This window comes from Carassius auratus, chromosome 44 (assembly GCF_003368295.1).
Source record: "Carassius auratus strain Wakin chromosome 44, ASM336829v1, whole genome shotgun sequence".
Lineage (NCBI taxonomy): Eukaryota > Metazoa > Chordata > Actinopteri > Cypriniformes > Cyprinidae > Carassius > Carassius auratus.
In genome coordinates this window covers 256,061-272,301 of record NC_039286.1, presented here as the reverse complement: position 1 = coordinate 272,301, position 16,241 = coordinate 256,061, and the positions used below count along the sequence as shown (strand labels likewise).

Sequence of the window (16,241 nt, the reverse complement as noted above, 5' to 3'; positions counted from 1 at the left end):
CATTGGTTTTTACCAAAATGAGTATCAGCATGTTCAAAATATACTGTTGAATGGACATTTGCAGTCCTGAATGCTGGCTAGTCAGTTCGGCATTCAAGAGGTTCTACAGTCCACATTATTCAACAGGGACTTTTCACTGTTCGTGTCACTCAGCTTGTGTGTGTTGTTCCAGACAGACTGTGTTAGTCTGTGTGTTAGTGGTGGGGGGGTTTACAGTGACTCTTCTTGCAGGTTACATCGATACGCCAGTAGGTGATGACAAGTGACTGTCCTTGTGAGTGAGTCATTGAATTGTTCATTCAATCTTTTTTTTTCTTCTCTCAATAACATCGATTAATTCAGGAACAATACAAAACATCTCATGAGTAAAATACAGGAGAATACTGGCTTTATGAGTTGGTCTCTTTGGATACTTCAATTAAATAATCATTGCAATCATTGTTGTATGCTGTGAGCTGAAAATTTACTTTGCATATAGTTTGTGCACTGCTGATAGTAAAAACAAAAATAAACCAGGATATCTCTCAATCTGCATTAATTAATTTGCTCAATGTACACTACTGTTCATTTTTTTTTTTTTTTTTTGGTGATGATAATAATAATGACAAATAATAATAAAAAATGTTGAGCTCCAAATCAAAAAATGATTTCTGCAGGATCATGTGACACTGAAGACTAGATTTATTTTTATTTTATTTTTTGCCTTAGCATTTGTATTGTTGGAGACGGATAGAGATGATTAAATGCCTGGCTATAGTTATGACCTCTATCGGCCCAAATTATTTCACCAGGGGCCTTTTGAATGATGCCCCTGCTTTATCTTTAAACACTGAGAAATAGATTAAAATCTTCATGTTTACAAGGCATATATATATATATATATATATATATATATATATATATATATATATATATATATATATATATATATATATATATATATATATATATATATACATACATATATATATATATATTGCCCTTTATTGCAGATTATCAGCTGTGTAACTCCTTCTTTGTGTTAATTCTATATTTATGTAAAACAGGATATCTCAGTGCACCTCTCACTTGTGCATTCAGCCTGTGTTCTGATATTCAGCGTCTGGCCTTTGATGAGATGGTTGCTGTGTTCAGCACTGGGTGTTTTTCAGTCTCTCCAAGAGTGCAGATCAGCGCTTTAGGATGTGATTTGAGGATAGCATCAGATGATCTCAGTCGAGCGAGCAAGACTGAAGAAAATTGGAGAGAAGTGAAGGTTTTCTCCTGGAAATATCTGCTTGTCAAGGATCTGTTCTACACAGTGATCGATGAAGTTCAGATATGAGCGACATTATGTTTGGACACGCAAACTTTTGGAGTACAGAGATTTTTGATGCTTAGGACAGAAAAGCTGATTATAGAGAACTATGTGTCAATAGAAAAGTAAACAAGATGGTCAGGAATAAGAAAGTAAGATGCAGGCTGTGTTTTTTTTTTTTTTTTTTTTTGCTATTTTATGTAAATGCTATGCTATTTATGCTGACAACATAAAGAGGAGGGTAATATTTACTAAAAGGACACACAAATTGGCAGGGAATGACAATGTGAATTGGAGAAGAGCCGCATGTGTTCATAGATTACTTTCACTCCACATGAAGTGTTTAACGGGGATGCGCGTTAGCGAAAAGGGAACGGGGGTCTTTGAGATTAGCCTGAGCTAGCATAGCTTCAGCATAGTTTAACTCTGAATGGAAGTCCCTTGGTCCTTCTTTTGGCTTTTGTTCAAACGGAACTTAATTGATTTGCAAAAGCAATTATGGCCAGGTTTATTTAGTTTGGAGGAGAGTTATTATTCAAAATTGATCAAGCACAGCCTTCAAATAAAACAGGTACTTTTAAAGTAACAACAATTCTGGCTGCAGTCTTAAATTGCCCTCTGTTTGCTTGTTAGTTAATCCCATTCTAGTGCTCGGTCTAATTTGTGGACACGAGCCATCGATAGCTGTTCCCAGCAGAATTAGCACTGCAAATTCTTGAATTTTGTTCTCTGCTGCTTTCTCAGGAAAAGTATGGTGTGTTTTACCAAGTGAACTTGATTAGATTAAGATTAAGATTGATTTGGTTTTGTGTCTTTTCATGTATCCACACATCTCAAAAAAGGAAACAAAGCAAACCAAAAGGGTCAGTTGTCATATTTTTGGAGAATAAAATGAAACATTTTATGGGACAGTTTTGTATTGTGCAACATGTTTTCAGACTCAGATGTGTAACTGACTAACTACTTTCACAACATAGTTGATCCTTGTTTAAATGCCTTTTGTTTTGCATAAACAGTGTTATAATTTTACTTCGGATGACTGAATTCACAGAAAGAAAGAAAGAAAGAAAGAAAGAAAGAAAGAAAGAAAGAAAGAAAGAAAGAAAGAAAGAAAGAAAGAAAGAAAGAAAGAAAGAAAGAAAGAAAGAAAGAATGAATGAATGAATGAATGAAAGAAAGAAAGGAAAAGAAAGAAAGAAATATTTGATACATACAAAACCTCTGCTTCAGATAATCCTGGACTTTTAATTCAAAATTACTATTTATATCTCCAAACAAAGGCAAAGATATGAGTCAAAAGGTTTCCATGGCAAGATCACAAGTTATCTGCAATGCTAAACCTTTGTCCCAATGAAACCCAAAATCTAAATTAATCTTTTCATGATAGTCTTAAGAAATTCCTCTCAATGCATTTGAGGATGTGTCTAGCGCTGCTGCATATCATTGTGTCTGGGCAGCAGAGCAGAGCAGTGCTAGCCCAAACTCCATCAGCTCAAATTTAATGAAGGAACGCTATTCAAAGCTTACGGCTCTATTGATAAAAGAAATCTGATGCAATTATCACAGACAGATAAAATGACTAATGAGACCTAGAGTCAAATGAGAGAGCCATGTTTAAGTAAACCTTTGGTGGATATATTTATTTATTTATTTTTAATACTTCCGCTTTTGAATGTTGTTTTAGCTGTTAGATATTTCAGAGCCTGGAAAGTTGAGTCCTTTGTGAAATTTAATGGAATACTCAAATCAATAAAGCAGCACATTAATGCTGTTTTTTTTTGCAGGATTATAGATTATGTGGCTGCTTACATGGGAACACAGCTCCAGTTCAAATGCAACAATTACCTTATTGTTCATTCTGGTGCGGCTTTGGTAGATTAAGCTTGACAGCATACTCGGTAATAATATTTCTCTTTTGGTAATTTAATGACCTTATACATTTTAACTTTTTAAACTCTATTATTTTTTTTTATTTAATTTTTTTGGTATGCATTTATTCCGCTGTAATTATTGCTTGCCATTATTTAAGTGTTAAAACTCCAGTTAAAACCTGTCAGGTATGTTATGATATAGCTAAATGCAACTAACCACATCATTATAATATAATAGAGTTTATTTAGTGTAGCAAAATAAATATACTTCTAATCAGCTAGTTTTTGATGTCAAAGGCTGGGTATTCAATCAAACTCTACAGCATTTTGCCATATATTAATTTGTCATGTAGCAGAAGCAGCCACATTAGATGGATGACATGAAATGGAATATGCAATATTCATATATAACATACTTTTTTATTTTATTTTAGGAAATGATGATGGTGATTATTATGATGATTAATGTGAATATTAATATATTATATTATGGCATTTTTGTGTGCTCATTTTGTTAATCTCATGTTGTTGAGTCTGGATCCAATTGAAAAACCATTGAAAAACCAATTGAAAACCACTATATTCAATGAATCTTAGGGCAAAAGGGGCAATTGCATCTATTAACCAACAGGTGGTGCAATGCATCTGTTCTTACCCTTTAAATCTAGTGGAACATAGGACTACAGGGATTCAAGGATTGCGCATTCATCACAGCTTTTTAAAGGGTAACTGCATCAGTTAAAACTGCAGTCGCTGTTGCTGTTGGTCTTATATTTATGACATGTAAACAACACTGAACAATGCCTGCAGTGCCACAGAACACAGTTTGGCGGTGTTCTAGAAATGCTCTGTGGGGACATTGATCTATTGGTCTGGGGATTGTTGTCTGCCCTACATGCCGTTTCACAATCAATTCAATCGGTTCACAATTTCTCTGTATGGTCAGCTTCTCTACCTTTCATCATCAAACCTCATTGCTTTTTTTGCTGCTTTTTTCCTGACAGTGTGCTCTGGTGGTCAGTGTGTTCTCTCTCGCTTCCTCCACCATAGGAGGAACTGGCACCCCCTGCGGTGAGAGGATAGACAGGCTCTGGGTCTCTGTATGAGGCAGCACAGACAGTGATTTGATGGATACCGCAGTACATAATTTGGTCTATGGAGAGGCAGTGAGCACTGCGGGCACATCAGCCCAGGATTCAATCTCTCCCCATGGCACACAAAATCAGTGTTGTTGTCCTAGCCTCACGTTTCACTCTTAACAACTCACAATCAACAACGTCATCAAGCTAAAACTTCCAATGACAGAGTGTTTGGAAGTCCAGGCAAGAACAAACTGCCAGTGACATGCTAGCCATGGGAAAATTACAATTTATGTATTTTGTACTCATGCAAATTGTAACTTGAAACTAATGCAAGTTTGGTTTATTAATTAATTTATTTTTCAGTAAATAAGACCCGTGGAAACTTTAAAGATTATAAATCAGTAGTTCTCAACTGGTTTTGCTTCTGGAATCGTATCTACATGTTAAAATATGTATTTAAAATATATATTATATATTTTATATTATATATATATATATATATATATATATATATATATATATATATATATATATATATATATATATATATATATATATATATATATATATATATATATATATATATATATATATCTGTTGTGAAATGAGACAGTTTGACTAAGTATAAAATCCATTCAATATGGGAGTCCTACAATTCTTAAAATGAATATAATCTGTTTATTTTTATGGCAATGATTAGGATAGATGTTCAGCCTGTTTATTAATTTTAATTTATTTATTTGTTAAAATTAATCCTAGTTACGTACTGCATAATCAGGTAGTTATTTGGATTTACACTTTTGTCGTCCACATTTTTAGGTCAGTAGAAATCATTTTTATAGACGGCTTTCATTGCAGAAGATAATTAGGGGCTTACATGCTGAAATGTCTATATATATATATATATATATATATATATATATATATATATATATATATATATATATATATATATAACCAGTTGCCTAATTTGATCTACCGAAGAGGGCAGAAAGTGACTCTGTAAATGGGCTTTTCTGTTCAAATTGTTTAAGCAACAAGTACCTCTATTTTTATACATATCCATCCCTTCTCTCTTTCTTTCTCTCTCATTTGCTACATGCAAGTTCCTTTTTTTTTAGTTCTTCATGCTGTATGTGCAGCTGAGCCGTGGCTCCTTTGAGCTTTGCACTACAGAGTGCTATCAATTATTTATCAGCATGCATAATTCACAGTACATCCCTGCTCTACACTGAGGAGGCCTTACAATCTCTCCCTCGCTATTTCCAAAAGCCCTTTCCAAAACCTCATTCTCTGTCTCTTTTACTTACTCTTTCTTTTGCCCCTTTCTCCAAATTCTGGCCAATTCTCTTGCGTTCCATCCTCTGTCAGGATCCGTTTTTCTTTCTGTCCTCACCTGAATCACTCTTTTCAATCTCTCCCACCCTTCCATCCTCCTCTCCTTCAGTGTTCCATATGTATCTTGCCTTCTATTAAAGTATGTCTTCTGCTTTCTCTGCCTCTCCACAAATTAAGCATTTCCACTTTCTTGCTTTGGCAACTCAGATTAATTAAATGTTGACTAACTTTGTTGATCTAGTAAGGAGGTATGCTCTTCTACTTCCGAAGATCCCTACAGTAGGTCAGTCTAGAGGAAATATTCGGGAGCAGGAGGAAAGAAGTGATTTGGGCTCATCTCGGCCGTTTGTGGTTGGTTTAACAGTTATTGCACTGCAGTGGTTTGTCAAAGTTCATTCACACCCTCACTCATACCATCTCTTCAAGCCACCAGTCAGATGTTCTGTTCCAAAACCTAGCTAGCTAGTAACATAGTAAGCTGCCTTCATAGGCAGCATTTAAGGCATAAATTATCAGTCATGTTTCATTTAAATTAGTTTACTTTTAGTTTGTTTTTAGCCAGTTTAATGTATCCTTTGTTCTTGCCAATCATGTGGTTTCTTAGTTAAGGGTGTAATTCTGTTCAGATGTGCTTCGTTAATAAACTTTGTTTGCTTTGTGTACTTAAGTTCCTATTGTTTCAGTTCATTTTGACGGGTCTTATCAGTGTTTTGGTTGTTTAGTTTGCCTGCCTTGTTTGGATGTTCTTCTGTGTGGATTATTAGACTTCTTTTTTGTATGCTTTGATCAACTAGTTGTGGCTTTTTGTATGTCCCAAATTTAGTATATTCTAAAACAATCACTTATGAGGTCCAGTTTCAGTTAGAATGTTGTATTAGAAGGCAGCTGCCTGTGTAATCAGTTCAATACATTTTGGAACAGAGCCGGAATCAAAATGGTAACTAGAGTCATACCAGAAAGTTCAAGATCTCCACACGACTTCTATAAAAAGACTTTAAGAATAAATCTAGGGAATACTTATTTTTTGCAGTTACTCAACATAAAACGAAATAGATCACACATCTCTTTTATTGATAGTCAAAGAATCTTTCAGGGGCACAACCTCATTGAAATCCTCTAGGCAAGAACACAATCAGTTGGACATGTTTCATGATCAAACGGTGCATTTAACCTATTTTACACATGCCTTGATCTTTTGCACTTTGGTGGTGCTTCTTACAGGATAAGTGATGTCTCATTCATGTTGTATATATATATTTTTTCATTTCCTTCTATGCAATCAACAGTTGATCTGAAAGCTTCATCCATTTTGGCATTTGACGTTTAGGCCTGGTCTGTTGGTGGCATTCCTGGTTTTATCCTTCAGCTGGGCGAGGTTTCGTCTCTGTGTGCCCCTCTGTACTGTTTTTGGCTACTAAAGGACCCTTCAGCCCATCATCCCTTCATCTTCCCTCATCCCCATTGGTGGTTTCGTTGCAGTGCATGGGCTGTGGGAGGAGTGGTCTTCATGGAGCCTATGTTCAGTCAAATGTGGCCGTGGCACTCGGACCCGGAGCAGGATCTGTGTGCTCCCCCAGCATGGAAGCAATAGCTGTGGAGGGCCCGAGGTGCAAACCAAACTCTGCAATATAGCTGTGTGCCCTGGTTAGTAAATCTCCATTTCCCCATCTGCCAGTATTGTCTCTCTTTTCTCTTACTCAACCCCACAGTATGTTCTTCCTTTACGCCTTCATCACATTGGGTCTCATTCACTAATATTGGCATAGGCGTTTAGTTAATTATTATTATTATTTTTATTATTATTATTATTATTATTATTATTATTATTATTACTGAATTATATATGTACAGGTGCATCTCAATAAATTAGAATGTCATGGAAAAGTTCATTTATATCAGTAATTCAACTCAAACTGTGAAACTTGTGTATTAAATAAATTAAATGCACACAATGTCTGAAGTAGTTTAAGTCTTTGGTTCTTTTAATTGTGATGATTTTGGCTCACATTTAACAAAATCCCACCAGTTCACAACACAACAACAAATTAGAACACATCATAAGACCAATAAAAAAAAAAAATAGTGAATTGTTGGCCTTCTGGAAAGTATGTTCATTTACTGTGAGTATGTTCAGTTTGTGGAACTGCTGAGGTGTTATGGAAGCCCAGGTCTCTTTCACAGTGGCCTTGCTGGCCAGTCAAGCACACCAACACCATGGTAATTTAACCAACTTTTTGCAGTGTGGGCAGGTGCCAAATTCTGCTGGAAAATGAACTCAGCATCTTCAAAAAACCTGGTGAGGAGGAGGAAGCATGAAGTTTTCCAAAATGTATTGGTAAACTGGTACAGTGACTTCAAAAAACACAATGGACCAACACCAGCAGATGACACTGCACCCCAAATCATCACAGACTGTGGAAACTTAACACCGGATTTCAAGCAACTTGGGCTGTGAGCTTCTCCACCCTTCCTCCAGACTCTAGGACCTTGGTTTCCAAATTAAATGCAAAACTTGCTCTCATCTGAAAAGATGACTTTAGACCACTGGGGAACAGTCCATCCTTAGCCCAGGTAAGACGTCTCTGACGTTGTCTGTGATTCAGGAGTGGCTTGATAAGAGGAATACAACAACTGTAGCCAAATTCCTTGACACGTCTATGAGTGGTGGCTCTTGATGCCTTGACCCCAGCCTCAGTCCATTCCTTGTGAAGTTCACTCACATTCTTGAATTTATTTTTCTTGACAATCCTCATAAGACTGCGCTTCTCTCTGTTAGTTGTGCATATTTTTTCTTCCACACTTTTTCCTTCTACTCAACTTCTTGTTAACATGCTTGGATACAGCACCTTTTGTGAATAGCTTCTTTGTCAATCAATGTTTGTGGCTTACCTTCCTTGTGAAGGGTCTCACTAGCCGTGTTTCCACTATATAGCTAAGACCGGGCGTGCTAGTGCGTGCCAGGGCCAGTCGCGTTTCCACTGTCACTTCCGGGGCTTGACCGTGCCTCGCCGGGGCTTCCTCGGGGCCACGGCCAGGGTTTATTGGCCCGACGAAAACCTTGGCAGAAATATTTATAAGCGATGTAAAAGAGTTTGCACGCTAAACATTAACGTTACCATAGTAAATATGGTTAATATGACCGCTTGGATAAATCAGACGTCAGCTTCTTATTCTCTATTACAATTGTGTATTTATTAAGTAACATTTTATCTGTCGTCTCGTTTCGTGAGTTTAGCTCCACGTTGCATATCATCAAAATATAATAAAGATTTTTGTTTGGGAGCTTTTATAAAAATAGAGAGTCTGCGCTGAGGATCATTTCAGAAAGATAACAGCTTTAACACCAGCATTAAACACTTTTTTAAATAACTCTCTTTCAGTCAGCAGCGAGTGATTGAAATAACTTGATCCAATGTGGATTAGAATCACCATACAAGGCAGAAATATTTATAAGCGATGAAAAAGATATGCACGCTAAACATATAGTAGGTAAACATGGTAAATATGACCGCTTGAAGAAATCAGACGTCTGCTCCTTATTCTCTATCACAATCGTGTATTTATTAAGTAACTAATATTATCTGTCACAAGCCTCGTCTCGAGAGTTTAGCTCCACGTTGCCTATCATATAAGAATATAGCCTAATAATGTTTTGTGTTCGGGAGCTTTTATAAAAATAGAGATATTATCATTCATTCTAAATGTGACGGCTACTGTGGCTAATAAACAGAAACAGACTCGACTGAATAAGCAGGCTATTTTCATGAGCGTTAAAAATAAATAAATAAAATAGAAATAAGTGCATTTATGTGTGATTAATTTTGAGTCCTGATAAATTAAATCAATATGATCAATGTATCATGTATTCTATAGTTAAAACATTGATGCTTTTCAATTTGAATATATAAAAAAGCATGCAAACAAACTGCCGCTTTTATAATGTTCGTTTTGTGTTTACGCTAGTTCCAGTGACTTATTTCTTAGTTTTCTTATAACTTCTCTTTGATGGTGAAATTTTGAGGTTGCATGACGTTGTTCTGAGAGGCGTGTAAAGGGCGTGTTTTAGTGACGTGCAGCGGTGCTTCAAGCTCCACTGTGGAAACCCTTCGCTATTCTGGCCTCTGTGCTACTGGCCCGGGGCTATGAGCCCCGCCCCGCCCGCTTTAAGCCCTGGCTCGCACTGGCCCGACAGTGGAAATGCGGCTAATGATTGTCTTCTGGACAACTGTCAGATCAGTAGTCTTCCCCATGATTGTGTAGCCTAGTGAACCAAACTGAGAGACCATTTTGAATGCTCAGGAAACCTTTGCAGTTGTTTTGAGTTGATAAGCTGGTTGGCATGTCACCATATTCTAATTTGTTGAGATCGTGAATTGGTGGGTTTTTGTTAAATCATCAAAATTAAAAGAACCAAAGACTTTAACTATTTTAGTCTGTGTTCATTGGATTGATTAAATACAGGAGTTTCACAATTTGAGTTGAATTACTGAAATAAATGAACTCTTCCACAACATTCTAATATATTGAGATGCACCTGTAGTTTGAGAAAAATGTATTCTAAATTTAGAGTAAGTTTTAGCTGTGAACTTACAAAAATTACAAAGAGGTTTGCACAATCTTAGAGCAAACTAGAATGAATAAATATTCAAATGTTAAAATGTATTTATTTATTTTATTCAATATATTTCTATGCACAAAATTGTGCATCTGTACAGTTGGCGAATGAGACCCAGTGTGTTCTGTCTTTTGGACTCTTCTTCCCTTTTGAACTTCAGTTTTCTTTACCCTTCTTCCATGTTGTATGTCGTCTCCAGCCTTGTCTCTCTATTCACATGTCTTCTTCTGTCTGACCTTTCCCTTTCCTTCCTGTGTGCCATCCTCACTGCCTCCAGCTTCACCCCAGTCTGCTTGTTTCCCGTCAGTCTCTCTCTCATCCCTCCTGTTCAGTCTCATTCTGAAGGCCATGCTTGAGCTCTGTGTTGTCTGCGCTCTCTTTCTGAAGCCATGCCTCATAGTTTCCTCTGGATTTCAATCATTCATTTTGCAGGTCTCAAGAATTTTTTTTTTTTCTTTTTTTAGCCGAAGTGCTACTCAAATGGGGTTTGGCACGAGTTAAGAAAATCGGAATCGCAGATGAACTAATCAAATGTGTCCACACCTGCTAGGGGTCCTTGTTTCTTCTACAGTGCTGGTCTGGTCTCTGCCAACAGTATCCATCTCCAAAATTTGTTATTACCCCACTGCGATGAGCAATACATCATTTGTCTGTTACATTTCATTTCATTTTCAGTTTGAACAGTTGGTCTTACCTGGAGTTGAAAACTTCCGTTAGGTTGACAGTCGAAGGGTTAAGGGTGACAGCCAATCACTGTGATTGTCCTTTATTTGATGAGGCACAAATGAACAGCTGGGCTAGTCCGGCCGAGCGGCTTTTCACTGACAGTGATTACAACCTGTCAGAGAGCAGATCTTCCACCTGTCCTCACCTACCGAGATGCGACCAAGTGTAAAAACATCTCACCCTCCTCATATTCAAATTGCATTCATGAGTGGCTACTGACGTGTAATCTGCTGATATAATTGAACATAGGATAAGGCACAGGACTAAGCGTAATGGTTCACAGTAAAGGAGGGTTAGCAGTGTGAATCTAAATGGAGATGTTGTAAACATTGGATTGTTTACTCCCATATTACTCCAGGGCTATTTGAGAATATGATTACATTGATGGTATGCATAGCCATAATCAAAGTGTGAGCAATATCAGTTCCAGCATAGTCATTGGATCATAACTGTAAGTTACTCAGAATTTATTTTTTTATTTTTATTTTTTTATTTTTTTATTATATATTGTTTGGTCCAGTAGGTTTGTAAGTGGAAAGTAGTGTTATTTTGAAGTAACATATGGTTATTGTCCTCATAATAAATTGTCTTTCATTAAATACTAATGTGAATATTTGCTTACAAAAAAGGCATAAAAATGCACTCGGTAAAATTCTACAAAATAACACTTTATTTTAGAATTTCTTAACTAGTTGCTTATTATCATGCATATTACTAGAATATTAGCCATTTGTTAGTACTAACTGTTAGCACTTCTAAAGGTATGTTTAGGTTTACCATTATTTCAAATACTGTTTGTTTTTCTCATCCTCACCTCAAACAAAATAGATGGAAAAATGTATATTAAAACATTTTCTGTTCCTTAAAAAAAAAAAAAAAAAAAGATTTATTCTTTAATGGACAAATACACTTGCAATTTATTACACTACACTGCATCAGCAGCTTATCTAAAATCTATCAAACTTGCTGAACATGTCAGAGTTAGCTAATGAAACATTGCTGAAACAACCATTTGATTTACTGCAGTCATATGAGCTCATCAGTTTATGTACAGTAATTCAGCTAAAATAGATTTAAGAGAAATAAAGGCCCAGAATTCCTAGCTACAGTCTTGAACACTCAGATGCATCTGTTTGTTTGTGTGTATGTATGTATTGCAAGTGAGGAATACTCAAAGTATCCATCTGATGTGTTGAAGTCAGTGTTATTACTTTAATTATAGAGTTGATTTCTCTCTCCCTCTCCCTTTATGTTCTTTTAAAGTAAAGTGAGAAACCATAAATGCTCAACTGTGTTTGTCGGGTTTCAGCTGCAGCTGCTGTCTCTCCTGGCAACCACATGTGCTGGATCTCTCTCCTCATTGGCTTCTGATTTTATGAGCAATGATAAGTCCAATACTCTCATGGAGGCGCAGACAGACAGGCCACATTTATCCTTGTTTATTGAGTTTGGGAGGCTTTAGAATAAGGTTATTATTTATCAAGTTCTTGCTTTGAGACACTGATCCTCCATGATCACAGACAGAGAATACAGATGCATCTGGTTTTGTGATGCATCATTCTGCCAAAATTTAATGAGGTATTTATTTATATTTTTTTGTATGCTTTTCCATTTTGTTTTTCTATTATATATATATATATATATATATATATATATATATATATATATATATATATATATATATATTAAATATTGTATTATTATTATTTATTTTTTTTACAAATATTTACACAGAACGTGTATATATAGTGCACACTAGAAAGTATTCATAATATAAACATAAAGCTGTAAGATTAATGACATAATTTGATGGATGAAGTTGAAATATAATTCTTTCTTTAGAACATGCGGAGTATGTGTCCACCGAGGCATGTAGGCCTTCTGAAGTTTTGCAAAGGATCTAGGGATACGAGAAGTGAAACATTCACAAGATTTTAAGAATTTTTTTTTGAAATCCATGAACGCTGCAGAAAATCATAAATGCTTCAACAAAATTATTCATAAGCAATGGGCTTTGGATTAGCGACATGGGCTTATGAAAGGGCTTCATAAGCAGCATTCACCCTACATATTATTTTTTTCACATTGAACTTCACCAGAAAACTTGAATCTCATTATTCAAGTAAGAAATAGTCACTGCACATTGATCCCTTGTTTCATCCATTATGCAAAAGATCTCATATTGCTTTTTGTTGTAGTTGACGGACAGAGAGAAGACCGATATGACCGCAGGCAGAACTTCTTCTGCTGTGTTTGCATACACTGTATTGATGTCCATAGTTAATCTAATATAAAATGAATGTGAAATACATAATGTGCTTGCTGTCTTTTATACATGGAAAAACAATGAATAGTAATCACTTTTCTTTTTTCTTTTTTTTAAGATTCTACCTTTAATTAATTTTTCATTTATATTTCCTGTGAGAAATTAAAGGCTGAAACATCTGGAATATGCATCAGTCTAACAAAAAACTTTAGTTTTTAATTTTAAAAACTTGAACTTCCTGTGTTTTTAAGTTTGTCACAGTAGTCCATCTATCTCTCTTTAATTAATAATAATAATAATAATAATAATAATAATAATAATATATATATATTTTTTTTTTTTTTTTTTTTTTTTTTTTATTATTATTTTTTCCGTCTTTTCTTTGCACCGGTATTCTCTGAAACCCATTAGACTACAATTAAGTTTCATGAAAATGAATATGTTACTTGGAGCTCCTTTAATGTGCAGGTCAATGTTTATTCTAATAGAAAGAGTGGCAATTCAGTGTTCAATGAAGAAGAGGTGATCCTAAAACGCATTTTTAAAATATTATTAAAAATACAATTGTGTAACCAGGGTTTAAATAGCAGGTGAAAATAAATTAGTAAAATTAAATTTATGATGTGATTTCTTTCGTCTATGATAGACGTTTTAGTGTATTTAGTTTTATTTATTTTATAACGTTAAAACTAAACAATGAAAATCAAGAAAGAAAAAAATAATAATAAAGTTTTATCTTATTGTTTTTTTTTTTTTCATGGGAATGTTTTTATTCTGATTGTATTGTTTATAATGAGGGGGGAAAACATGAAGTTTGAAAAATGTAAAATATTTTACATCTGCTTAATCACTAATCAGTATTCACTCAGTTTGTTGAAGTGATCTCTCAGGTTTGTATCAGGGTAAGTAAAAACCTTTTTAACCAAATTCCAAACTCACATGCTACAGACAAACACAGACCCCTTGCTGTACCCCGTCTGTCCGTACCTCTGACCGCCTGTTTCCTGTTGGTTTCTGTCCCTCACTTCTATGTCCTTCTCTTTCCTGTCCTTCCTCCGCTTCTGTACTGTCTTATTCTGTTCTCACCTCCGCTTCTCTCTCTCTGCGTCTCCCTGTGGTTGTGTTTGCAGTGGAGGGGCAGTGGTTGGATTGGGCCGCCTGGTCTCAGTGCTCTGTTTCCTGTGGCTCCGGCACTCAGCAGAGGCAGCGGCGTTGCAGTGTGTCAGTTCATGGCTGGGCAGAGTGTAAGGGGCCGCATGCAGAAACTCGTGAGTGCACCAACCCATCTTGTGGGGGTAAGTTTCCCACTAGTGGGCTTACAGTCTTAAACTGACAGGTAGATTAAGTGCACAGCTGTTTTTTTTTTTTTTTTTTCATGGTCTAATTAATTGCAGCAAATGCACTGAATTGTCTATGGTACCAAACTGCAGAGACTTACTGGTCTGTGCTGCTCATCTTGTTCCACAGATATGCTGCTGTGTCAGCATATGGCAGTTAGCACCCCTGATAATAATTAATAAGTGCAAATTAGCTTCATGCAGGTGCTTTATGAACACATTCACACTGCAGCTCAATATGGTTGTCACTTCACTTTTGAGTGCTTTTTTTCATGTTTTACACAACAGTTAGTGCCTGTCCTCAAATATGATTGGCTGAACAGTCAACAGAATCATTGATATGCTATTGCAGTTTATATAATTTTTGTTAAACTTTTAGTAATTTTGTTGTGTTTTTCAAGTATTTTTTATTTTATTTTTAGTTATCTATAAATAACCCTGGTTCCAACAGTGCTGATAAACTGTTCAACAGCACTGGGATTCTAGTGTTCATGTCCAGAGTATCAAAACTGCATTGTGTGGATGGTCAACAAGTATTCCCTGTAATTGTATCTCTTTTTCTGATTTTTTCTTCCTCATGTGTAGACGGAGGTAACTGGGGTGCTTGGAATCACTGGAGCTTGTGCTCCAAAACCTGTGACTCTGGTTGGCAGCGGCGGTTCCGTATGTGTGAAGGCACAGGAATCCAGGGTTACCCTTGTGAAGGCTCTGGAGAGGAAGTGCGCTCCTGCAATGACAAGAAATGCCCAGGTGTGTGTTTTATGATCAAAACATCTCTTCTCTTCTCTTCTCTTCTCTTCTCTTCTCTTCTCTTCTCTTCTCTTCTCTTCTCTTCTCTTCTCTTCTCTTCTCTTCTCTTCTCTTCTCTTCTCTTCTCTTTTTTTGATTTCCTGTACAATTCAATTCACTCTCAGAGCCAATTATAAGTCTGACTCAAACATTTGTGAAGTTTTATGACAGTTTTCATGAAGGGAAAATTTGTTGTTCCATGATTTAAAGACACACACACACACACACGTTTGTTTTTGTGAAAAGTGGGGACATCCCATAGGCGTAATGGTTTTTATAATGTAGAAACTGTATATTCTATCGCCCTTCACCAACCCTACACCTAACCCTAACCCTCACAGGAAACTTGCATTGCATTTTTACTTTCTCAAAAAAACTCATTCTGTATGATTTATAAGCGTTTTGAAAAATGGGGACATGGGACATATATATACACTTTTGAGAAGCTTAATGTGGTCTTGCTAAATAAAAGTATTAATGTCTTATGTAAATAAATAAAATAAAACAAAATAGCTCACTGAACATGAAGTGTGGTCTTCTGAGGTTGATAATCAACATATGAAGCGTTCACTGAATGCTTAAAAAACATGACTTTCAGACCTTAATTTGTACTCTATTTGTAAAAAGTGCCCTTTGCTTTTATCTCGCTCCCTTTGTCCCATTTCAATCAGTGTATTTGGCCTCTCTCATTTTCTTTTTCTTCTTCTATATTTAACATGCTCTCTTCTCCTTTGTTTCCATTTCTTCTCTCTTTCAATTGAGACGGGTCATTCTTGACAGAAGGGAATTGTTCAAAGTGCTGCTATGTGTGATTTGTCAGCATGTCAAGCAGCACAGCAAACAGCAGATTTTAATAAGCATGCCCTTGACTGCAGCTTCGGGAGGCTATAGATTAAATAAATGTCAGACATTGCCACTGA

At 35.9% G+C, this 16,241-nt stretch overlaps 1 protein-coding gene across 6 annotated transcripts in view; it reads left to right on the top strand.

The window, feature by feature from the left end:
• LOC113062035 (adhesion G protein-coupled receptor B2) overlaps positions 1 to 16,241 on the top strand; it is a 273,272-nt gene that overhangs the window by 155,036 nt on the left and 101,995 nt on the right. For all 6 annotated transcript variants that reach the window (XM_026231541.1, XM_026231540.1, XM_026231542.1 and 3 more), the window contains exons 5-6: positions 14,326 to 14,490; positions 15,118 to 15,282. In XM_026231541.1, coding sequence (XP_026087326.1) covers positions 14,326 to 14,490; positions 15,118 to 15,282 — 330 coding nt within the window. The remainder of the gene's footprint in view (positions 1 to 14,325; positions 14,491 to 15,117; positions 15,283 to 16,241) is intronic.